Here is a 26,470-nt window from a genome sequence, read left to right as displayed (position 1 = left end):
CCCCAGTTCGCCCACGTGCTATAAGTGAAACACATATATGCGGTATGGAAATAAAATAACAAATCTTAAGGTAATGTCCAAATTTAAAATGATCTATCAATTTTTCTCACCTTTTCCATAGAGTTGATAAGACTTTGCAAAAATGTTAATGACACTATGTGGACTTCCTTTTGCCAATTCCTCCCATGATCCTTTGCTTTGTATGCCACTTGTTTGTCCAAAAAGTGGTGCAAATTTCTCAGCATCTTTTTGAAACTCTTTGATAGGTTCATAGGTGTTTCTTTCCCCAGCACAGAATTCCTTTTCCTTGAAGATTTCTGTCGCTATTTTCAAAGGGGAATGCCCACCCTTGCCTTCCTCTTCTTCAGAAAGGCTCCCCTCACTAAGAAGAGGCCCTTCACTAACTGAATCTGTGCTTGAATCATGAGATATTTTCACTTTGTCTTGACCACAAACTTGAGTATCAGAGGCAGGAGAATCAGCCTGTCTTTTATTTAACAATGCTAATGGTCCTTCTGGTTTATGAGGTGATCGTAATCCAAAGTTTGATACAGAACTATGAGGTCTAATCATCTCAGGAAGTTTTTTAAACTCACTAAGGTTTCCTACTCCAGGAAGATTATCCTCAAAGTCTGTGTGAGATATGCAGGTCCCAAGCATCTTTTGAATTCTGGCAGAAAAAATATCTTCATTATCTTCTTTCACAGGTGGACTCACAGGTTTAGCCCAATGTCCATCCTCCTGGGTACCTTGCAGCGTATCATAGTCAGTATTCCACGTTGTTCCATAGTTAATGTTAGCGCCAGCTAATTTCTTGGCTTCATTTTCAATTCTGCTGGACAAGGAAGCTGCTGTTGCTTTTAGGGCTTCAATTCGGTCTAACTTACTTCTATACTGGTTTGAACTAGGTTTTATCAAAGCATCTTGCTGTGTAGTTGCTGAGGTCATATACAGTTGTGGTGTCAAATTCCAAGTCCCTGTGCTTACACCTTGGTTTCTCCTGGTTGACAATATAGATTCAAAGTCCTTCTGCAAAGTCCCTACATGCTCTAGATCCAAAAGCTGGGAGAGTAAACATCCAGTTGCTTCAATAAGTGGTTGTTGGGGAGGATAATTTCTTGGGCTTAACCTGTCTGGCTGCATCCACGCTGGTTCTACCAAATCACTTCTGGAAAAAAAAAAAAAGTGGTACCAATTAAGTTAACCAACATCTATCTTTATAATTAAGAAAACAAGTTAAAAAGCTAAAAATTACAGAATATTAAAAATCACAAAATATAGATAAATTAATTTTTACCTGAGATTCAGAAATATCATGAAGGAAAAACTATATATTAAATACGAATACAGTACTCTGATGCAAATTAAAATCAGTAAATATAGATATTAAGTGCTGAGAATAGAATGTAAGTTCCCAATGGCAAGAATAATTTCTGCTCTTTATTTGTATCCTTGATGCTTATCACACAGTAAATACTTACTGAGTAACTAATAGGATTAAAAGAAGTTTTAAAACATGATTCCTACCTATAAGGAGGTTGAAATCAAGGTAAGGAAAAATACTTTCATGTACTAAGAAAACATCTTGGTGACCCAATAGTTGGAATGGTAGCCCTGAATCAGGACTGGAGTTCATCCAGCCTTAAATACTTGTGACCCTATTTGCCTCAGTTTCCTCAAATGTAAAATGAATTGGAAAAGGAAATGGCAAACCACTCCATTATCTTTCCCAAGAAAATTATAAAGAGGATCACAAAGAGTTGGACACAACTTGTTGACCAAACCCCAACCAAATAATAAACAAATGTTTATGTAATTCTGAATATAAAAACAAAGTGATATTAAATGATTTTCAAAATGTTCAGTGCCAATGCAAATTCTTAAGAAATGATATTGTGGCCCAGAGATTACAAATGATTAGGATGGAATAATGGAAAATCATGCAAAATTAGATAAGGGAAAGAGGTCCTTACCCTATAGGCTTAAGAGGCACTATGGAGACAATGCTTCATTTTATTCTAAACCTTGTATTGTAAGAGATATGACTATATTCTAAGAATTGATGATGAGTTATCTGGGAACAGGATTAAAGAAGGAAGGAGGGGAAAAAGTATTTATAAATAATTATAACTATTGCTAAGAGATAAAGGGTAGCAAGACTTAGTAGTAAATCCAAGGAAGAACAATATTTGTGAGAAGCCAATTTCTACCCAGTGCTGTATTAATGATTATATAGTTTAGGGGCTCTTAACGTTTTTTGTGTCATGGATCTCTTTGGCAATCTGGTGAAGTCAGATCCATTCTCTCAGAATAATGGTTTCAAATTCATAATATATAGGATTACAAAGGAAATGAATTACATTGAAATAAAGTTAATAAAAAAATTTTGTTTAAAAAGACAAGTTCAAAAATCCCAACTTAAAAACAAAAGGGCAGAAGGTCTCAAGGTAATGATAAGAGCTGACATATCTCTAGCACTTTATGGTTTACAAAGTGCTTTACATACTTGATAGAGCCAAAGACAATCAGTTGTGCATACTAAGGCTAGCAGCAATTTGGGGAAATTTGAACAGCAGTAAGGAGAAGAGGGAAAGAAGAATAGATATCAAGCTGCCTAAGGCAAATTTGTCCAGGTTGGAAATAAGAGTGGGTAGAATTCTCCCTGCTTATCAGCAGTGGGATTAGATATATACATGACCACAGAAAATTGAATTAGACCCATTCTCAAAAATCCCAAAAATTAAAGTCCTTTACATATATTATGCCACTTGGTTCTTATAACCATATTTCAATACAGATATTATTTCCCTCCTCTTATGGGTGAGGAAACTGAGGCTCAGAATAAAGTGAGATGTCCAGAATCATACAGTTAATGCCAGAGGTACTATGTTAACTTATATCTTAACTCCAAATCTTTTTTCTCACTGATGACAGAATGGCATAGGTAAGTGTGGGTGGAGGAAGATGAGGAGGTAATAGAAAAAAAAAATTCCAGCATATAGCAAGAAAGAAGATATCTTAATATGCCTAATATATAATTTTATACCTTTGGATGCTAACTTGGATTAAGTATGTTTGATGTGTTCATGTTGCTGTAGTCCACTACAGGATGTAGATAAAGAGCAGAAACAGAAAAGCCACAACAGCTCAAATAAAAGAGCACTAGGCCTCTGGTCAGAAAAGGCAGGTTCAGTTCCTGGATTTGACACTTTCTGTATAAACCAAGACACATCAGTCAGCCTCTTTTAGTTGTCCTCACCTCTCATATAAAGATAATATTTATAATCCCCCTTAGGAGGTTGTTGGAAGGCACTTCGCATACCTTAAACATACAAGAGAAGTTATTATTGTTGTTATTGGTTCTATCCACTTCAAAATTTTTTACCAATAACTTTGATAAAACATAGAAAAAAATATTTGTCAAGCTAGAAGGAACAGAGAGAGAATTAAGATTCAAAACTATGTAGACAAATGAACTCTGGGTCAAAAACAACAGAATAAAATTCAACAGATAATTATGATGTTCTAAAATTCAGTGCTGTCTTATTTTTACTTTTTAATGTATAAGGATGCCCATAGAGTCTGAAAACTATAATACATGATCAATGACTCAAGAAATGAGAAAGTCAGTCTTTGAAAAAGAATGGGAAAACATAGTGCACATGGATCAAACATGTGAAGGACTACCAAAAAGACATGAGTAGAATCATTGTGTTGCCCCCGGCAAAAACAAAACAAAACAAAACAAAACAAAACAAAACAAAACAAAACAAAAAAAAAAAAAAAAAAAAACCTAGGATCAAATGGAGAGAGATTTCAACTAAACATAAAAAATATTTTCGAACAACATACTAAGTAAGTCAGTATGCAGAAATGGGGACTGAACTTGCAATTTCATTGGCATGGAGAATACTGATGTGGGGGTGGGGTGGGGAACCTTCACCAAAGCAGTTTGTGCCTTCTATGAAACTTGAACTCTTAAAAAAGCTGCCCAGAGCACTGAGAGGTTAAGTGCCTACCCCAGGGTTACACAGTCAATGAGAAGCAGAACCCCGGACTTCCAAGTCTAACTCTCAAGCACTGTACAATACTGTATAATAGCACTATACAGAGAGATGCAAAATATACAAATGAAGTTGTCAAGACATTTTAAATAGGCCGCATATCATTATTATAGCTGATCAAAGAAAAGATTTTTCTTTCTGTCTTAAGAATTTCTGAAAATACCTTTAACTTGAGACCTTTTGATCTCTGAATCTTCCAAATCTAAAGAATTAGCTCCAAGAGCACCTAAGAACTTCCACTTAAATATCATAGGCTTGTAACAGAATACAGACAAAGAAAGTATAGTTGCAGTTATACTGCAACTAATGGAAATCCCTGTTCTAATGGAGAGACCTATAACATTTAATATAACTTATCAGGTACCTATTATCTTTATTCCTATTTTAAAGACAAGGAAAGAAGATCGCAGAAATTAGATGACCTGCCTATGTTCATGTTGCTAAGATAGAGTTCAACTCACGTTTTTGGACTCTCATCTCCAGAATGACAGAATCTTCAATTTAGAACAGGAAGGGATCTTTAAGTGTACAAAACTAGAAGTCACAAGAATGTGCAATTGATAGTAATGAGAAACTTGAGAGAAGATACCTGTTCTTTTACAGGTACTTTCAGTTTTTACTAAATTAAGTTTTAGGTTCTATTTAGATGTGAAAGGTATAACAGGGTATTATAATTCTAAGGAAGGTTATAAAGTTTGTATGAACTACAGTTAACCTCAACTGAAAGAATAAAATGCTATTTATATTAAACAATTATATTACATGTTCCAAAATCATTAATAAAAAAAAGAAGTACAAATTAAAATGCTAAGGTTATATTTCATATTCACCAAATTCTAAAGGTGATAAAGGATTAAAAGAGTCAATATTAGAAGGGTTATATTTCATATTCACCAAATTCTAAAGGTGATAAAGAATTAAAAGAGTCAATATTAGAAGGGCCTATAGTAAGACAGATATCTTAATCGATGGTAGAATTATGAAAGATTCAATCCCTCGGGAAAACAATCTGGTATCAGAGCACCAAGAAGGTATTAAAATGTTCTTACTCTTTGACCTGGGCATCCTACTACAAAGCATAAACCCCTAGGAAGGCAATAATAAAAAGCAAGGTTTCATGCATAACAAAATATTCATATCAGCACAGTATATGAGTATATATTATAGTAAAACATCTGGGGGGGGGGGGGGAGAGAAGGTTTCCCACTGACCGGGAAGAGATTAATAAATTATAGTATCCATTAAATCAGACAGCTAAGTGGTGTAGTACATAGAATGCCAAACCTAGAAGATCTGAGTTCAAATCTGACCTCAGACACATTTAAGCTCTGTGATTCTGGGCAAGTCATTTAACCCCGTTTGCCTCAGTTTCCTCATCTGCAAAATGAGCTAGAAAAGAAAATGGCAAACTACAACTAGTATCTTTGCCAAACTGGGCATGATTAAAGAACCAAACACCACACATATTATTATAAAAGTATAATGTTATTGCATAACAAGAAATGAGAGAAAGGAAGAATTCAGAGAAACATGAAGAAATTTGTATGAACTGACGCAAAGAAGGAACCAAGAAAATAATATAATGAAGATATTAAAAGGGCAATAACCAAATTGTTCCAGAACAACAATTCTCTCCTCTTAGAAGACAAGGGAATTGGTATGGGGCATGGAAGGAAAGGGGCAGGTATGGATATGAAATGGTATATATCTTTTTAGACATAGTGACTTTGTCAGTTAAGTTTCACTTATCTGTTTTTCTGTGTTACAAGAAATCATTAATAATTAATAAGTGAGAAATACAGGGTGACTAATATTATGTAAAAAAAAAAAACATAGTAAACCTTTTTGAAATTTCATATTTTATTCTGAATGGACTAAATTTCTCTCCATATCTTACCTTACAAGGGGTTGCAGAGGTTCCGAGAGAGACATATCACTACTGGAAGATGCACTAGGGGGGCGTTCTTGTGCTTTGTTTTCTTTGTCAGATTCTCCAGATGGTTGGTACCCTGGTTTTACCTGCAAGAAATCAAATTATGTTAGCCTTATCAAAACAGGAAATTCTTGGGAGAAAAAAAAAAAACTGGTGCCACTTTAGCTTTAGTTCATGTGTATATTTATTTAAACGTGAAACCAATTAATTATATTTAGCTTTCCTTCAAGTGAAGGTTTAAATAAAAATAGAATCAATTAACAAGCATATTGCTCTTATTCAAGTGCTGTGAAATTAAACATTACAAGAATCAAAATGAAGCGTTCATATTTCTATAAGCCATCTCCTAGCTAATAGTGTTATAAACCACAAAATTGTATTCATTAATTTCTCCTTCAAAACAAACCTAGATCAGGATGCACTTAATTGCCTTGATAATAAATACAAAGATTAATATCTATCCTAAGAAAATTCAATTTTAGTTTTTATTTTTCATTACCTTTATTCCCTAACTATCCTTGGAAAATTTGGAGGTATAGGTCATCTTACATTAAGCAGCAAAATACCAAAATTTTCTGAAACATGATTTCCTTCCTCACTATATTTTTTTTCTTTAGAAGTATAAAATTACCTGTGTATCTTGTGTAACATGGAGTTGATGAGATGGCTCTTCTAATAAGGCTTGTCCCAGCAGCAATTTAGAGTAAGTTTCCTGTATCCTCCTGGCTGCTGAAGGTTCAGAAGAAGGTACATTTTTCACTTTACTAAATGCTTCCTTCTGTTTCCGATAAAGCTCCTGCAGTCGTTTGTTCTTTTGTTCAGTTGCCTCTTTTTGAGCCTTCTTCTCTTCATTTTGCCTCCTCTTTCTTTCCTCTTGTTGTCTAACAATGTACTGGCGAACTTCATCAGTATCATAGTGCCTTTTTTTAGAAATCACAGGAGGATCTTCATTAGCTGTTAACTTCTCTGGTTTTCTTTTAACAGGGCTATGACTTCTAGAATTTTGGGCTGGTACCACAAGCTTTTGATTCTGCCGATCCCCAGTTTCTTGCTTTGTAGACTGTGGTGCAGAATCTAGCTGAAGATCATCGAGAATCCCGCGAATTTCAACTGGCAAAAAGTCTTTATTTACAGTATCTTCCTCTGGTTTACTATCTGGAAGAGAATCAGGCAATTTCTTGAAGTTATTCTCAAGCCGAACCCTACTTCGTGAACGTTCTATGCTTCGTGGATGACGACGTTTATGTGAAATTTCCAATCTAGGATCAGATTCTGCTCTTCCAATTTGGCCAACTGCAAAATAAAAATTATTAATACAGCAGTATATTATAAAATGTATTCCCAGTCATTTATTGCACTAGAAAATAAAAATGAACAACTTCTTTTCATCTTCACAGACACAAAGTCAAGTAACCTAATGAAAACTCATTTATAATAAGTCTTAATGAAAAGAGAAATGCTAGCTTCTTTGCAAAATAGAACTTTTTAAAAATTAAATTTAGAAAATCTGCATTAAAAACATCCAAGTCTTGCGAAGAGCAACATGCAAAAACATGCCAAAGCTAAACCATAAAAAAGCAAATGAAACCCACTGATGTAAAAGTCTAATATACTTTTAAAGCCAAATAAAATAACACTAAATTTAGAGATTTTCTCTCAAATGAAATGTGTATGACTATACCACAGAATTTCCAAAAGTCATATTTTTTAAAAAATTTGTTAAAATTTGTTGTCTGATCGATGCATTGTTGGTGAAGTTGTGAACGAATCCAACCATTCTGGAGAGTAGTTTGGAACTATGCTCAAAAAGTTATCAAACTGTGCATACCCTTTGATCCAGCAGTGTTACTACTGGGCTTATATCCCAAAGAGATAATAAAGAAGGGAAAGGGACCTGTATGTGCAAGAATGTTTGTGGCAACCCTCTTTGTAGTGGCTAGAAACTGGAAACTGAGTGGATGCCCATCACTTGGAGAATGGCTGAATAAATTGTGTTATATGAATATTATGGAATATTATTGTTCTGTAAGAAATGACCAACAGGATGGTTTTAGAAAGGCCTGGAGAGACTTACACGAACTGATGCTGAGTGAAATGAGCAGGACCAGGAGATCATTATATACTTCAATAACAATACTATATGATGACCAGTTCTGATGGACCTGGCCATCCTCAGCAAGGAGATCAACCAAATCATTTCCAATGGAGCAGTAATGAACTGAACCAGCTACACCCAGAGAAAGAACTCTGGGAGATGACTAAAAACCATTACATTGAATTCCCAATCCCTATATTTATGCCCACCTGCATTTTTGATTTCCTTCACGAGCTAATTGTACAATATGTCAGAGTCTGATTCTTTTTGTACAGCAAAATAACGGTTTGGTCATGTATACTTATTGTGTATCTAATTAATATTTTAATATATTTAACAGCTACTGGTCATCCTGCCATCTGGGTGAGGGAGTGGGGGGTAAGAGGTGAAAAATTGGAACAAGAGGTTTGGCAATTGTTAATGCTGTAAAGTTACCCATACATATAACCTGTAAATAAAAGGCTATTAAATTAAAAAAAATAAATAAATAAAATTTGTTGTCTGGCATAAAAAATTAAAATGAACCTCAAGCTACCAACACACAATCATGTTTATGATTTAATAATACCTGAAGAAAACAAATATTTCCATTTTCAGGAATAGCTTTTAATTATAATTTTAAATAATATCCTGTGAAGGGAGGACCTCACATAGCACTCTGCTTGAGTTCTCAACACATAGTATTTTGTATGTTATATCTTTCTCCTAGACCAATTTTCATGAGGCAAGACAATGTCCCATATTCAATTCATATTTAGCACAGTGCTTTCTATATAGGAGGCACTTAATAAATGCTTAATTGAACTGAATAATTTCTGACTAAGCATAATTTTCAAACTACTTAGGACAAAATAAGAATGGCTACAATTTCAAGAAGTATTTAAAACAGATAACCACATAACCACCATTATTACACAGTTACATACCAATGGAAGCAAATTTTTTTCATTATAATAATTTTAACCCCTTACCAGACTTAGTATTCTTCTCTTTTCCATTTCTATCACCTGACTCCATCCTTCGCTCTCTTTGCTCTATTCTGGGTGCTGGACCCAAAATCTTCTTTACTAACTTTTGTCCATCTCTCCAAGAGGATGTACTTATTATACGGCCACCGCCTACAATATAAAATTACACAAAATTTCAAGTAGTTAGCTCTGGAGACATGCATCTATTAAATGGTAAGCAATTTGTCTTATCTTTATCCACTGTCAAGAAGAAGCTTATATTTTATGATTTCCATCTGTATGTCAAACATTCAAATGGTTTAAGGATATATGCTTAAATATTGTTTCACCATCAATGAAATCAAGTACTTTGAAAACAATATGTCACAGATAGTCCAAGATTTTTTTTTTTACATGAGTATACATATTTGTAATGAATTTGTTTTTCTTGCTTTCTCAAGTACTGTGTCAGATTTTTAAAAATGCTTTCATAACTTATAAACATTACTCGCATTCATTAAGAAATTTCTAACAGATAAATTTCAGTAAGAAGATTTTTAGGGAAATAAAGCCTGAATAAAAATCAAAATATATTCCAAAAGTTACAACAACTTGTGCTTACTTCAGAATATGATCCAATTAAACATTCATTGCCTTCATATATAAGAACAAGAGAGTGAATAATATTTTGAGACACTGTCCCCAATTTGAAACAGCCTATCAGGAACTTTAAAGAGACATACCATCTCCAAAGACTCTTGCTTTTATGTTCCTACACAAAGAATGTGGGAAGGGACACATCTTCAAAGACATACAATTATTGGTAACTATTTTGGGAAACAATTGTTACAAGTTGGGGGAAAAGATAGTCACTTACAACCTGAGGTTTTCTGTTTTGTTTTTGTATTCAGATAACTTAATTTGATAAAATATTACAAAAGTCTGTGTGGATTTATTGCTTCCCTGACATTTCTAAAAGGACTAATACTTCAGTAGAAACATGGAAAAAATTTTTATCTGGATTCTATGAAACAAAGTTTAAAATAAAACTATTGCCCATCAAAGCAGCTTTGTCAAAGTCAATAGTTACATAGAAAATATCATGTTATTGTAGGTTTGATGCACAAAACACAACACTGAATTTTATGCCCACACAGAAGACTGAAGTATCTCCAGAAAGATTTTTAAAAGTGAAATATTCTTGGGAAAAGCAACTTAAGTTATGATTAAGATATTTGAAGATTGAAAAATCTTTAGGTTTTTCCTCATATTTTAGTTAGAACATGTTTTTAAAATATTACATGTAATATAATGCAAGCATCACAGCATTTAAGCAGATATTTCCAAGGGGGAATTATCCTGTCTTAGTCATGGTTATGTCACCTGAAATAAAACAAATTATTATGCAGAATAGGGTGACACTGAAAATATTCATATTTTGGGACATCATTTTGGAATCTTTCCTAAGGATTTCTAATTTTATTTGTTTTCAACAAAAAGTCAATGAGTCATAACAATGAAGAATATCTGAAGAAAAACTCTTCTCCCCCAACCATTCTCTGCCTCCCCCCCCCCCCCCCCCCCCCCCCCCCCCCCCCCCCCCCCCCCCCCCCCCCCCAATATTTGAGATTGGTAAATTTGTGTTACTGCCATAGAATAAGACTCCCAGGCAGGCCCCAGAAGACTTAGTTTCAAACAGCTACTTGAGATAACAGGGACCCATCAAATTTGTTAAACGTATGGTATCCCCAAGCTTTAAACTGACACTCCATTCCTTTTCAAAGTTTTAACCTGTGTATTTATTGAATAAAAACAGAAAAGGTTTGTGAGAGAAGGCTTCATTTGTAATGACAAATATGGGGTGGTGGAAGAGAGCAGAAAATGATACATTTAAAAAGAGAAAGCTAGTTCTTCAAAGTAAAGTCTCTATTTTTTTAATACTAGGCTTTGTTGTTGCCGTTGTTGTTGTTGTGTTTTAAGAGGCAACTGGGATTAACCGACTTCCAAGAATCACACAGCTAGCATCTGAGGCTGAATCTGAACTCAAATATTCTTGACTCTAGAACCAGTGTTCTATTCACTGCACCATCTAGTTGCCCCCCCCCCCCCCCCCCGCTCATGACTAATTCTAACACAAACTGGTCGTCAAACTGGTACTCTTAACTGATAGCTAAGAATTTTCTGGTTTATCACTTCAAAGATGCTTATGATTTCCAGGTTCTGGTAATAAATTTGAAGCAAAATGTGAAATTTTCTTCAAAGATAAAAAGTATTTTTCTTTAGGAAATAGCAATATTTTAAAATTTTATTTTTAGATTCCAGGTAGTAGGTTTCTTTCCTTGGAATTGCTGCACATTTCCACTGGAAAGAGTCTTCTTCAAAAAATAAACTGTATACAAACAAAGCACTGTGTCAGGAAACTGAGGATTCAAAAAGCTTGATTTGAATTGGTACCTTGGATTATTAAGATTAAAGTCATTTAGAACTGTTAAACTTTTCATTCTCTTTCAGCAATGTGATTCTTACCTCTTAAAAAAATTTTGAGTAGCATCTACTATAAAAACAAGTAAGAAATATTCTTGTTAATGAGATTTATTCCAGAAACATTTTGATGTAGATTTGCTATCTTTATCTTGAAGAATCCTCCAAATTTGGGGACTCAAAGCAATATGTTTCTTTACAGGTTTATAGTTAGCATTTCTTCATGTTTTTGTAGAACTTGGCAAGTATCTTTCGTCATTTATTATATGGACATTTCTTTAAAAATAAGCTTAGAAATATTCTCTTAGCTGAGACTGATCTTAAAAAGTGAAAAGATAACAGTTCCCATCACACTCAATAAATTATTAGATTGTAGACAGCCACAAGAGATTAAATGTGACATCCTTTAAATATGGATCACTTTCACATGCTCATGGTGCTGCTGACCTCTCCAGAACTTCTAGGATGTTCAAACTGTTAAGTTTTGTCAGAAAACCCACCGAAACTATCAAAATAATGCTAATAGCTGGTGTGTTCTATGGAATCCAAAGAGCTGCTAGCAGCAATATTAGATTCCTATGCAACAGCAAGGATAGAAGCATTTGTTGTTTTGCTTTCCAATCATGGTTGACCATAATAAGCTGTTTTCTCTAAGAAGACTCCCCATCTTCATAGTCCCTGTTCCCAAGAACTTATTTTCCACCATTCCTTCGGTGGTGTCTTTTTCACTGTTACCATCCCATCATTGAGAGAGCCCACTTGAAAATTACTATTTACTGAAATTGCCACTAGATGTTGGCCCTACATTTTTAGAGAGAAAATTTTCAAGAAAAATAATTACTTTGGAACTGAGAACAGTCAGGATTGCCTGTCCAAAGGGACCATTCAATTCTTCCTTTATTTAAAAAAAAAAAAAAGTAACTACTATATGGTTCTATTACTACCCAACCAAGAGAGCGCTGTTTTGTTTTGTTTTGTTTCCATTCAGGAACTTGTCCAGGGCATTTTCCAGTCTGACCACAAAGCACTGAAAGATCTGCTGTTGCATTCTGCTGTCATTCTTTCAAGACCATTCACTAACTAATAACTCTTCAACCACATCTGTTACAAATACTTGGAATCTGCTACACATTCCCTTTTATTACTTGGAGGTATTCTGTTCCCTTCAAAATTCAGGTCAAATATAACATTATCCTAATAACATCCCTCTTCAATCCTTACATAAGCTTTGCTTACACCTCTTTTATGCATCATGTTCCATTTTGTATAATTATTTATGTATCAAAAATACATTCTTACTAATCTCCTTAAAGGCAGGAACTATGTCATATTCTCTTTGTATCTTCTAAAACTTTGTATCTATTCTATAGTATGTGCTTAATAAAAGTTTACTAAACTGAACTGAATTATACCACCTAGAACAATTGAGAGCAATTGCAAAATTATGCAAGATTATAAATCTGACTATTTTTGAGCATCTTCAAAAATGACTGCCTTTCAAACAAGTCTTTATTCACATCATTGGAAAAACAAGCTTTGCCTATTCAAGAATTATATTAATTTGTATTCAAAACTTGTGACTCTTAAAATTTTCACAAATTCTTTTCCCGATTATTATGCCACCTGTAACAATCCTCTGATGTCCTTGATGCTGTTGATATTGTTCAAGCATTCTTCAATCACTGTCTGGCACTTCATGACCTCATTTAGAGTTTTTTTTTTGTCAGAGATAATGAAGTGATTTGCCATTTCCTTCTCCAGCTCATCGTACAGATGAGTTCACTAAGGCAAACAGGAATAAGCAATTTACCTAAAGTCACATAGCTATTAAGTATCTGACAGCAGATTTGAACTCGGGAAGATGGATCTTCCTGAGCCCAGGCCTAGAAATCTATGCACTGAATTAATGGAAAGTGTTAAGAAATGTAAGAAAGAAACAGAATAAAAAATTCAGAAGGGCATATAAACAAGATAATTTTGCGACTAGGCAGTTAAGACAGAGTCTGAAGATGTAATTTCATTTGTTACTACCATGTTAAATTTAATTTTAAAAACAAGTTATATAAATAGTTTACAGTTTCATATGCAATGTTTTTTTGTATGTTAGAATGTGATTTTGATGATTAAGCAAAAAATAAAATTTAAGTTTAAAAAAGGAAAATAGGAAAGTAAAAAGTTAACAAGTAGAACTCATGAAGAGAAGAAAATGAGGAAACAAGGTCACAATTTTAAAGCTGGAAAGACTCTCAAAGATCCATCTATAATCAAGCAATTATTTATATTAGGCACCTTTTACATGTGCCTGGCACTGAACTAGTCCAGGGATACAAGTTCAAAAAATAAAACATTTCCTACTTGCAATTAACGTACATTCTAATGGAGGAGATGACAACATATATATATATATATATATATACACACACACACACACACACACACACACACACACACACAAATATGAAGCAAATAAAGACAAAGTAGCCAAAAGGTATTATGGCAAGGTAAGTATTAGCAAGTGAAGATCACTGGAAAGGCATCTTGCAGAAGGTACTGTTGAGTTACATCTTAAAAGAAGAGAGGGTGAGCCTATTAGCCAGGGATGAGGAGTGCATTTCAGGCACAGAGGACACAAAGTTATGGAAAATGGAAGATGAAACATCACATGTGAAGAACAGAGAGAAAACCAGTGTGGCTGGATCATAGAGTACAAGATGGGAAGTATCAAACAATGAGAATGAAAAAAGAGGTTGGGACCAAGTTGTAAAGAGTTTGCAAAGCTAAAGTGGAGCATTTATATTTTATCCTAGAGCCAACAAGAAACCACTAGAGTTGGTTAAGGGAGTTACATAGTTAGATTTGCAATTAAGGAAATTTCCTTTAGTAGCAATTTGGAAAATGGTCCAGAGTAGGGAAAGACTTTCAAATGAACCAGGTGAGAGATAATGAGGGCCTAAACTAAGGAGGAGGTTGATTAGAAAGAAAGAAATGTAAGAGATGTTATGAAGGTAAGAATGGCAAAAATCTGACAAATGACTGCTTATGTGGGATGAAGAAGTCCAGGATAATGCCAAGACTATGAGCCTGGAAGAATGATGATACCTTCAACAAATTTTTGTTGCTTTTGTTTCATCATGCCCAACTCTATTTACCAAGATAGAGATTTTAAAGGAAAAAAAGATCAACCAAACCTTAAGGAACACTCATAGATAAGGGACATAATATGGATAAGACCACAAAGGTGCCTGAGGAAAGGTCAGGCAGGTAGGAGAAGAACCAAGAGTCAAAGGTGTCATGAAAACCAACATCAAGAAATTAGCCAGAATATAGCGAAGATAGCGGTCAGTGTTGTCACATGTAGCAGAGAGATAGACAAGTATTAGGACTGAGGAAAAATCATTATATGTGGCAATAAAGAGAACACTAGTAAGTCTAGGAAAGAGCAATTTCAGTTGAAGTTGGAAACCAGATAGCAAAGGATTAACTGAGAAGTGAGAAGAGAGAAAACAGCAATAATTGGTATCTGTAAAGTGCATTGAAGTCTGCACTGTCTCTATGAAGTCTGACTACACCTCTGTGAAATTAGGTACAACAGGATTAATTAAATCCATTGCACAGAAGAGGATAATTAGGGGCCCACAAATGTGCATTTATGGATTTCATTGACATAGTACATTTCCCCATGGTACAAAAATCTTTTGATACTTTCTATTCAAGCATGTGGAATTCCCAATAAATACCAAACCATAAAAGGGTTTATCATTGCACATATTTTCCCCTAAATCCTTAAGAAGATCCCCAACAAACAAAATTATTCACAATAAATGCTACAAATTTAAGCAAACCTCATAGTGAACTGATTTCTGTTAACTGAGTTCAAATATTATAAAATAATGATTGTCATTTTTTTTTACAGCTTTTTGAAGTTTGCCCTTGTTAAAACTAATCACATTGCTCCAAACATATAAAGCCCATGAGATGTTATAATCCACAGCATGAACATAACTTACCTTGATCTATTTAGAACAGCAGTAATCAAAACTCATGATCCTTTGTTTCATTTATTAATCACATGTTTTCGACTATTAACAGATGTGGTCTCAGTATAGATCTGATGAGAGAACATATACTAACCTGATTTGTAATCTGGACTTGATGATTGTGTTACCTTTTGTACTTTTCTCACTGGTCTGATTGTTTTCTTTTCCTTATATTTTTCAAGAGGCTTCTCTTTTACTGAGACATCTTCTGAAAGGTAAAAATCACATTATCAAACACAAGATAATGATTTTTATCATTCCAATTAGAATTTTTTTTAAAAAGCATCAATTCTTTTTTTTTTTTTTTTTTTATGAAAAGATTTTTAAATCAATGTTATAGGTGCTACAGAATGGATTCTACAAATTGGGTTTAAATTTATTTCATTTTTCTAGTAAGGCCAATGGAAAAGCCACTTAATTTTTATAAGTTTCACAGAGAGGTAATAAGTTTTGTTGCTTATAATTATAATATTTTGGGAATTTCATTCAAATAACTCAGAACAGAATCTTATGTTTACATTTTTTAAAAGTATTCTCTAGTTCAATTATTACTGAAATTCTGAGATAAAATTTTCTTGAGGTAATTTTCAGAGAAACAATTATCCTTATAAACTACATCTTGTCATTTTACCTATAAATTGACAGCTAAATTGTTTGGAAAAACACCCATCCAATAAGTGAATGCACTTAACTATACATAGACAAATACTAAACAGTTGACCTCATAAATGGAGATTTAAGTAATGGATACTTTTTGTCACATAGCCAAAACTTCCAACAATTTGCTGAGAATCAGCAATTTTATATGATTTTGGACAAAGATACAATTTTAAAGTGGATCAGGAGATAAAAAAAAAAAAAAAAAAAAAAAAAAGAGGATAATGGATTGCTAGAGTTGAAAGTGACCTTAGAAATCAGCTAGTTAAAAGTACATGTTTTACACAAAGAAAGAAGTCTTAAGGGGGCTCAATATCACATAGCTAAGTAGTGACAGACTTCCTGCTTAATCTTACATTTTTCTTACCTTTGATCAAATGTTTTTTCCACTATATAGCATTCCTTCCTAAGTTGATCTATAAACAAAAAAAAATTCTAGAAGATGGACCCAAATAGAATATATTTCTTGAAACTCACACTTTTTAAGAGTAATCAAATTTAGTAACAACATATTTAACGCATTTGGTTTCAAAATAATAAGAGAAACTATAAAGCAGAATTAAACTTAATGAATTTTTTTTAAGATATAAAAAAGGAATTAAGGATCATCATCTCCTCTATACTGTATCTCCTTTCTATTTCTCAATCTCAACAGAGCATTTTTTCATCAGTATCATGACAAATTATTAAATACTCAAAGGTATAAAAAAGACTTAGAAGAAATGCATTTTAATCATCTCTTCCTGAAAACTATTACAACTCAGCATTTTAAAATAGCTTGGTTTCTCCCTTGCCTGTTTTAATCCTGTAACAGACTTTAAAATAAAATTAAAAAAAAAAGGTAGTTAGGGGAGTGGACAGAGTAATAGACTTAAAATGAGGAAGATCTGGGCCAAATTCCACCCACCAATATTTATAAACTATGTGACCACAAACATTTCATTTCCCAGCCTCAGTTTTTTAATCCATAAAATAGGGAGAACACTGATAGTACCTACCTATCACAGGTTTCAGAGAGATTCAAATGAGATAACACTCAAAGTACTTTGGAAATCTAAAATACTTGAATAAATTTGTAGCCTCCTCAATTTAGGTACTTCCTTCAATGTTACAGACCACATGTTTATGCCTGCATATTCTTAAGTAATCCTTGATTCTACCCATTCTTTGTAATTGTACATGAATTATGAACCCTAAAGTCAACTATTATAAGTTATATAGAGTACTCTGTACCACTCTGTAGTTGAAACCCACGTTTTAGGCCCAAGATTGATTTGGAAATAAGTGATACAAAATGATAGTAAAAACTTGTTATATCATGCTAGACAGCTTTTTGGTTTTGTTTCCATTTTAGCTTTGCATACAAAATTTTCAAATCATATGTTTAAAGAATTTGCTTCTTACCACCAAAGTGTAATCCAAGATCTCGATATAAATCTCTACTCATATTATGAAACACTGCTTCAGGCCACACCTTTCCATCAGGGGTTCGAATTTTAGTCTCTGTAGGATTGAAGCCTGTGATAAATCAACAAGATAGAACACCCTTAAGAATTGTCAGAGCTACCTCAGAAGGCTGGGTTTTTGCTAGGAAAAATTGGGTCACAAATTACATAATGTAATACAACACACTGTCATAAAAATAAGGTACAACAAGAGAAAACAGCATATGATCATTTTTAAATTGCATAATTAAAATAAAATTTAACAGTGAAATACATTAAACTCAACTTATTTCAATAAACATTTACTAAATGCCAACCATGTATTCTGCCTTATGGATATGTAGATAAAAAAAGTGATAGTTATTGCTCTAATAGGGAACTTACCTTCTTCAGAGGATGGGGATGGGGAGGAGGAGAGGGAGATACAGCAAGTACACAAATAATTTAAATACATGGGAAGGTGTCATTCAAATATTTTAAAGAAGTACAAAGAGTTCTAGGAAAACTGAGGAGGATAGAAAAATTTCAGCTATGGAGGAGGTTCACTCTAATCAACTAATCCAATGTTTAGAAATTATTTTCAAAGTAATTTGAAAGAAAAATTATTCTTATACAAAGATTTTTATACACACATAATAATGTGACAGCAAAAACAAAATAACCCCAAAATACTGAAAAATAAGCTAAATATATAAAATTGAGAAAAAGCTGAACACAGAGTACACTATTTCCATAAAGGATAACAAATATGAAGATATATTAAAAATATGAAAAAATCTAAGCAAAATAATGAAAAGAATTAGAAAGACTACATAGGAATTTACAACTATGTAAAATATGTATCCACACATATGTGAACATATAAATCAAAAGGTTAGAAAAGAGTTATAGAATAGACTCTTGAGTTGACCCTAATAAACCTGCAGAACTATTATAAAATTCATTCAACAAAAGATAAACTGAGGGAAAAAAAAACATCAATCTTAGAGAAAGAAAACATTTTAGCAAAAGAGGAAAAAGATCCTGTTCTTCCTCCTTCTCTGCAAATTCTCAAAATGCTGTGTGCCTCAATCTCAAATATAATGGTCACCATTTTTGTTTTGTCACTTTGAGATTTCAACACTTGTCAAAAAAATGTAAGAATGGGCCTTTTAAAATCTACTTCTTCAATTTATTCCAAATATATCATTAATCATAGCCTTTAAAAGCATACTACTGCTGACAATCATTCATCATAGTGATACAAAAGTCTTAATTTAGAATGGATCAGCATTTCAGAGATTTCACTTTTATAGTTTTTGAATTAGTCTGCTCTTGGCCAATATTCATTACTGAAAGAATCCATATTAAACAGAATATTTCCTTCTATTAGGAAGAAATAATGTACCTGAATATGCATGCAATATAATTCAGAGATCCTGGATAATTTTGTCAATTTCATATTGAATTAATCACTAATTGATGAAATGACTCAATCTAAAGCATGGATAAATTTTGGCTTAAATAACTAAATCTGACATCTAATAAGAGGCAGAAATCCACAGCCATGCACAGGATATAATAGCAATAAATCATTGTGGATTTTGCAAAGATATGATGTGAGGTAGAGTTTGAGGGTAGGGAAAGTGGGCAGTAATTTTCCATCAGCCTTTAGACAATTTCATGCAATTTATGGATAAGCACCAAAAAGTGATGTTTCTATTTTGATCTATAGTTATAAAAGCCTTTAAGTCTTACGCAATTATAATTTGGTCAAAAGAAGAAATTATGTCTTTTTTTTTACCTTTCAATGTCTATATCTAAATTCATTCCTTCAGGCCTATATCCTAATCCCACTTTGATTTTCATTCCTCCTTTCTTCTTCTTCTTCTAACTTTTCCTCTTCTATATATAAAATATTCCTTTTCAATTTTTAAAAGTGGTTTAATGAAAAAATTCTATTGTCCTCTAAAGAAAACAACAATAAATTAAGCTCTTGCTTCTTCCTTCTCCTCCCCCCCCTCCCCGCCCCGCCCCAGCATGGTTCTCATTTTTTTTCTGGCAATAAATGGCATTTGGAAGAAAAAAGGTTCAAATAAGCAAAGTTAAAGAAACATATTTAAGGATAATACATATGTTTTAGAAGCAATATAATTGCCACAGGAAGAAATATGGTATAGAGGCAACTAGATGGTGCAGTGGATAGAGCCCCAGCCCTGAAGTCAAGAGAACCTGAATTCAAATCTCACCTCAGACACTTAACACTTCCTAGCTATGTGATCCTGGACAAGTCATTTACTCCCAAATGCCTCAGCAAAAAAGAAAAAAGAAAAGAAATATGGTATAGCAGATAAAGGTCTAAACTTGAAAATCAAGAAGATCTGGGTTCAAGTCCTGTCATACTAGCTGTGTGACCACAGGCAAATAAACTTCTCGGTGTCCCCAGGCAACCCTTTAAAATTATTAGTTATAAAACAGTTGCTGATCTACATCTGTAGAGTTTCACTACCAGAATTCATTACAACAATGAAATCAGAGGCCTACACACACACGTTGTTACAAATTTAAGAAAATAGCAATCCTATCTTTAAGCAAATGTTTATTCCATACAAAAGCATATAGTATACACCAAAAGGACTATCTACTGATGTGAAAATATAGAACTGTATTTAATATTGTAAAAATACTTGTAGAAAAAGTTCCTGATAACATATTATGATTAAAACATTATGATTAAAATATCTAATAAATAGAAAAAAAAAAAGAAATCAGAAAGAATGGTACTACTTTCAATGTATAGAAAGAAATATCATCTTTTTAATGACCCTGTTACTATAACCCTGTTAAATGTGATCAATAAAAATTTTGTTCAAAGCAAAACATTCAATTGAGTCAATTTTACAAATTAGTAAATATTATCATTTCTCCATCAATTACGTCAATCTATTGTCAAATAGCCACAAGTTAAGCCAGGGAAAAATAAATTATTTTAATATGCTATCCAAAAGAAGGTGCTCATCTCTGTTAAAAACATATTGGGAAGTATACAAACCTTTATATGCTGGAGCAGGTGGTGCTGTTGCCACTTTCCGAACTTTTGCTGTCACTCCACTGTCAACATTGGTTATCATTACTGGCTGGTCAGCATGTCCCAGATGCTGACCTCTGCCACTAACATCTTCTGAGTTTTCCCATTGTTTCCTAATCCGCTCCTTGAGTTTTTCTAGTTTGGAATCATGCTGTCGCCGCTTTAAGATGTCTAATCTGGTACTAGTAGTACTAGCAGACGATGGAGAAGATTCACTTGGCCTTGACACTTTCATATCAACATCACAGTTTATGTTACTCATTGAAGTCTTCTCATTTACTTTTGACCCACAAGGTTTTTCTTCCTCAGTTCTTATAGAAGCTATTGCTCTGAATAAACCTTCTGAATTCTGCAAGGCATCAATTGCTGGTCGATCATTTAAATACCTAACAACAGTTTCATTTACAGCAGATGACTGAGAGCTGTCAAAATCTTGGCAATGTATATCCCGGTCATCCCGATTATATATCATCCAACTTCCTCCAACAGTTGCCTCTTCTGTTTTAGTGGTGTCCAAAACATACAAATGTTTGACATCTGGCTGGCTAGAACTTAGACTGGATGGAGCAACAAAGGTCTCCCCCCTTTGATGTAATTAAAAGGAAAAAGGTCAATTTGACAATAAAGCTAACATACAATCATCTGCTAGATAAGCAAAATTGAGTTTAGAATTTTATATACCTATATGACTAAAGGCTTTAAAAAAAGTCCTTTAGAAATACCGACTCAAAAGCAAAGTTGAAGGACAATTATTTATAATCTAAAAAAAACAAAACATACTGAAACTAACTTAAGAGACTTCCTTGAAGTCCCTAGACACATAATTAGAACTTGTAGAACTTGACTTCTAAGCCCCAAATACACAAAATCTATCATCAAATTACCCTACAAAATATTAGCTACCCAAATAAATTCACTTTCAGTTAACAAATATCTGAAAAAAATTTATAAACAGAAGAAATGTAAAATGTAAAATAAAATAAGCTTAAAAATTCCAAAAAAAAAGCAAAAAAAAAAAAAAAACAAACAAAAAAAAAACAAAACACTTCTAACTAAAATATACCTTACCAAGTCCATGAACTTATTTTATAAAAAGAAGAATATTTCAAGGTCTCCTCACTTATAGTCTCTTTATTTTTATTTATACACAAATTCAATAAATTTGACTATCTGACCCTCTAGGCACAACACCACAATAGCAGTAAAAGATCAGAAAAGTTCTTTCTAGAAGTGATAGCTGAATTCAAGAGAAAAGACAGAAAAACTACAAAAAGCGGGCTTAAGAAACCCCTCCCTCAAAACAAACAAACCCAAAACATTCTGGGTCTTTTAGTTCAGAGGAAAAAATCTTTACAATTTAATAAATGATGAAGTTATCAAGATATAATAACCAAAATACAATAATTATCTAAATGAAGACACCAAGTCATCAAGAAAAATTTAAATATGTTTTGTGGTAAGAACGGTACAACATACTTTGAAAATTATCCATTAAAATGATGGAAATAACTACAAATGATGGTCTACCTTTGTAATTCCTGCTAATAGGTAAATTAAGGTTGGTAGACTTCTTGAGCTCAGGAATTCTAAGTTACAGTGGGCTGAACTGATCAAGCATCTATTGTAAGTCCAACAATAATATGTTGTACCCTTTCTCTGGTTGCCTAGGAAAGGGTAAAGTTACAAATCAAATTCCAAATTTAGCCAATCAGCAGTGGGACTGAACCTATGAGTGGGTCCTGTATTTCCAGGCTGGACAAAATGGAGAGACCAATCCCCTTCTCCCCCTAAAAAAAGGAGGCGGAAGTGGGGGGAAGGGAGGAAGAAAGGAAGGAAGGCAGACTTAGGCTAAATTTCAATTATTTAGGAAATTAATTTATGTGAAACTTATTCATGGTACTATGTAATATATTAATATTATTTAAATTTTAAATAGCAAAAAGTATTATTTTGAATAACTTCATTATTCCCAATTTGAAGTTAATTTTAGGAGTATATAAACAATTGGAATACAGAGAAAGTACTATAATAAAAAGAAAATCAATAATAATTTCTAGCTAAATAACATCATTAAGAAAATAAAGCATATAAAGTAATAGGCTGTGGTTAATAATGCTTCAGTCTAAAAGACAAAAATTGCTACTTATAACAATTGATAAAATAATGTGTTCTCACATAGCTATCCTTTTTTTTTTCTTTTTTAAAATTCTGTACCTTTAACATCTTCAGGAGAGACCAGTATTGAAACTTCCTCTACTAAAGCAGATCAGTAACTACTATGAAACTAGTCTTGTAGAGTTGTCTGAGGATAGTAATTAAATAGCTTGCCCATGATCACACAGCTAGCATATATCAGAGGCATGTATCACCAGCTTTAAAGCCATTTCTCCATTCACTGTGCTGTATTGTTTCTCTTTTTTTAAAGGCTGCCAAATTCTAAATATTAGGTTGGTATGACAGAAAATGGTATTAGACTGAATCAGAAACCATTTCTCTAGTTCCTGTTTGACCACTAAAGAAAATAATGTCTGAAAAATAATTTATCAATTACATGCTTAGAACTCCCTCAATCATTTCCCTATCTTATTTGACAACTCCTCTTTTCCTCCCTGTGTACATTTCCCAAGATTAATTTCTTAAGCTTTTGACTTTTCTTTCTCAAATAACTTTTCTTCTCAACACCCTGCTCATTGTTACAGCATCCACTAATGTTCTTCACAAGAAGGTTCCTAACTAATGTTCTTCACTCTATTATCTTCAAATGCCTGCTGTATATTACCATTTAGATACTTTGTTGTAACCTTGAGCCAAATATGTCCAAACTGAATTTATTACCTCCCAAAACCATCTCCCTTTTCCAGCTTCCCTGTCTTTAACACTGAAACCTTCTCAAGTCACCCAAGCATCAAAAAAGAGAATTCACATATAACTAGATCACAGATTTGGGAGAGAATTTAGAAGTCACAAAGTCCAACCTTCTCATCTGAAAGATGGGGAAGCTGGGGACAGCTAGATGGCACAGTGGATAGAGCACAGCCCTAAAATTAGGAGGATCTGAGTTCAAATCTGGACTCAGTCACTTAACACTTTCTAGCTGTGTGATTCTGGGCAAGTCACTTAACCCCAACTGCCTCAGCAAAAAAAAAAAAAAAGATGGGGAAGCTGTGTCACAAAGAAATTAACTGACTTGCCCAAGATCATAAAGGTGACAACTAAAATTTGAACTCAGATTCCAAATCCAAATCTCCTTCCAATTTTGGAATTGGAAGAGACCTCAAAAAGTCATCAAACCCAACCCATCATCTGGGTCCTGGCTGGCCAAGGTAGCTATTCCCATTTCTAGATTCCTAAGCTTTGAGTCATTATTAAAAGAACTCAAAGACTAATGGACCAATGTTCTAAATTATAATTAATACTCAGAAAAGAAACAAAATGACCAGACGTCTAATATGCACATATATGCTTCTCTACTCAAAGTTACATGCTTCTGTAATTTTATGTCTGCTGGACACTCTAAAATGTCAATTATGAGTTACCCATAATACTTTATTATCTACTCTGTATCCCTTTATAGCATAAATCTTGTATATCAACTCCTGGTTATGGAAAATACCTGACAAAAGCAGCAAAAAGCATTAAAAAGATTCAGCATTTTAACAAGAGTGTATTAATATTAAGGAGATAACAAATCAATATTACAAAAATCTATTATTTCATCCACAGAGATAAGCTATCCACTGCTAGTTTGTAACCACTTGACATAACATTAGAAGAGCATTCATAAGTTGCTATGGAGTAAAACAATGTCATCATCTAGTAACTAGCTATCCTTCCAGGAACAGGGCTTTCCAAATTTAGTTCAGGTTATCTTCAAACAGAAGATGATCTGTCTCCAAGATATACTTTCAAGGTTTTTGACTTGGTAGGCCCTCATTATTTAGAGCTTAAAGAAACCTTAGACATAATTTAGTCTAACTCTCCCATTTTAAAAATGAGCAAATTTAGGCCAGACATGTGAGGTGACTTGCTGAAGGTCACAGGGGCAGAAACAATTCAGGTTAAAAAAAAAACCAGGATTTGACCTTAGCCTTCCTTCTACTGTGCTTTGCTCTGGAAGAATAACTGACTACTACTACAAAAAATTGTAATTGTAACTTTGTTCTTGATTCACTACATAAAGAAAAGTTTATTTCAACTGCCATCTAAAAGAGTTATAAAATTTTCAGGTAATGGATAAAAAATCTCTTCCTGAAAGATTTTTATTATAAAGATAATGTTCTAATAATACTATGCCTTTATCTTCTCTATCTAGATGTACATAGTAGATACAGTAGTGGGCCTCAAGTCAAGACCACCTGAGTTCAAATTAGCTTCAGACACTTAATAGTTGTATGATTCTATCTAACTCAAAGGGCTGTTGTGAGGATCAAATGAGATAATATTTTTTAAAATAACTTGCATAGTGCCTATACATAGCAGACCTACATATTGTGTATGCCTTTCTCTTTCCTTTACACTACCCCTTTAAAATAACACTGTCAAGAAAAATCAGTGAAAAATTCATATCTTATCAAACTAATATGGAACTATTAAATTTTTTAGTTTTCATTTCCCATACAAATGTAACTGTAAAACCACTGCCATTTAATTTTGCTGATGGCAAAATATTCATGTATTTCAAAATATGCCACAAAATGAAATAGTTAAAAGCGAAATTCTAATAAATTATAAACAAAGGCCTCATGATAAAAAAGGAAATCAAATTCAACAGTGCAAAAAGGTCTCATTAATATCTCCTTCCTCTCCCCTACCACATATACCTAAAAGGGATGGCATTTATTATGTTGGGGTTTTTTGATCTTTCTTTGTAAAGAATCAAAAGAATAATTTAAAAGTATAACTGCTATGAAAATTATGGTCTTAACATAAAGTATAATATTAAAGACTAAACTTATTAATTTAATTTAGTTGAACACTAACCTAAATGAAGCTAAGGGCTCACGAAATTCCACGTGGTTATTCTTTTTCACATTGCTCTCTAAGGTGGTGGCTCGAAGAGGACTTCTAGAAGATTTTTCCTTTCGTGATTTGGATGCCTTGTTGGATGGAGCAATACCCAAACAATCCTCTAGATATCTACCATCTGAAGAAAAAGAAAATTCTTAAGGCTATATGACTTACATAATACAAATAATGCTATATTGGTTAGTATTCAAGAAATTAGTATTATTTAGTAGTTCTAGGTCACTATAGTTAATATCTCTAGCAAGATGTTATGAGTTTTAAATGAATAAAAATCATTCAGAACAAATTACTGCACTAATTATTACTCTAATCCATAAAAGAACTTCTAGGGAAACCAAATATGAAAAAGAATTATATGTAACATTCCCTTTTTACCAATGATTGTCTAATAGTTTTCTCATTCATTTAGCAATCAGAATCTGGGAATCATCAAGAAATATGAGACAACCAATCTAGTTTATTCTTCATAGTCAGCAAACATAGAAGACTGAGTAGAATGTGCTACACTAAAGAATCTAGATTATATAGATCAAGAAAGTATAGAATAAAATATTTTTAAAATAACACTGTCAAGGAAAACCAGTGGAAAATTCCTATCTTATCAAATTATGATAGAATCTACTAAGATTTTTTTATAGTTTTCATTTCCCATACAAAATTAATTATAAAAAACTTCCATTTAATTTACCTGATGGCAAAATACTTGTGGATTTCAAAAT

General features: G+C 33.1%; 1 protein-coding gene across 3 annotated transcripts in view; it reads right to left on the bottom strand.

Annotated features, from left to right (window-relative positions):
* Window positions 1–26,470, bottom strand: part of CEP350 (centrosomal protein 350) — a 166,676-nt gene that overhangs the window by 106,756 nt on the left and 33,450 nt on the right. For 2 of the 3 annotated variants that reach the window (XM_031936976.1, XM_031936978.1), the window contains exons 5-12: window positions 25,707–25,869; window positions 20,691–21,310; window positions 17,619–17,732; window positions 15,652–15,765; window positions 9,064–9,210; window positions 6,629–7,290; window positions 5,962–6,083; window positions 111–1,168 (exon numbers count right to left, since the gene is read on the bottom strand). In XM_031936976.1, coding sequence (XP_031792836.1) covers window positions 111–1,168; window positions 5,962–6,083; window positions 6,629–7,290; window positions 9,064–9,210; window positions 15,652–15,765; window positions 17,619–17,732; window positions 20,691–21,310; window positions 25,707–25,869 — 3,000 coding nt within the window. The remainder of the gene's footprint in view (window positions 1–110; window positions 1,169–5,961; window positions 6,084–6,628; window positions 7,291–9,063; window positions 9,211–15,651; window positions 15,766–17,618; window positions 17,733–20,690; window positions 21,311–25,706; window positions 25,870–26,470) is intronic. The other variant, XM_031936977.1, reaches the window with a different exon arrangement.

The sequence above is a fragment of the Sarcophilus harrisii genome, chromosome 4, assembly GCF_902635505.1.
Source record: "Sarcophilus harrisii chromosome 4, mSarHar1.11, whole genome shotgun sequence".
NCBI classification, from domain to species: Eukaryota; Metazoa; Chordata; class Mammalia; order Dasyuromorphia; family Dasyuridae; genus Sarcophilus; species Sarcophilus harrisii.
The sequence above is the reverse complement of the archived record's forward strand: the minus strand, read 5'-3'. Positions and strand labels throughout refer to the sequence as shown.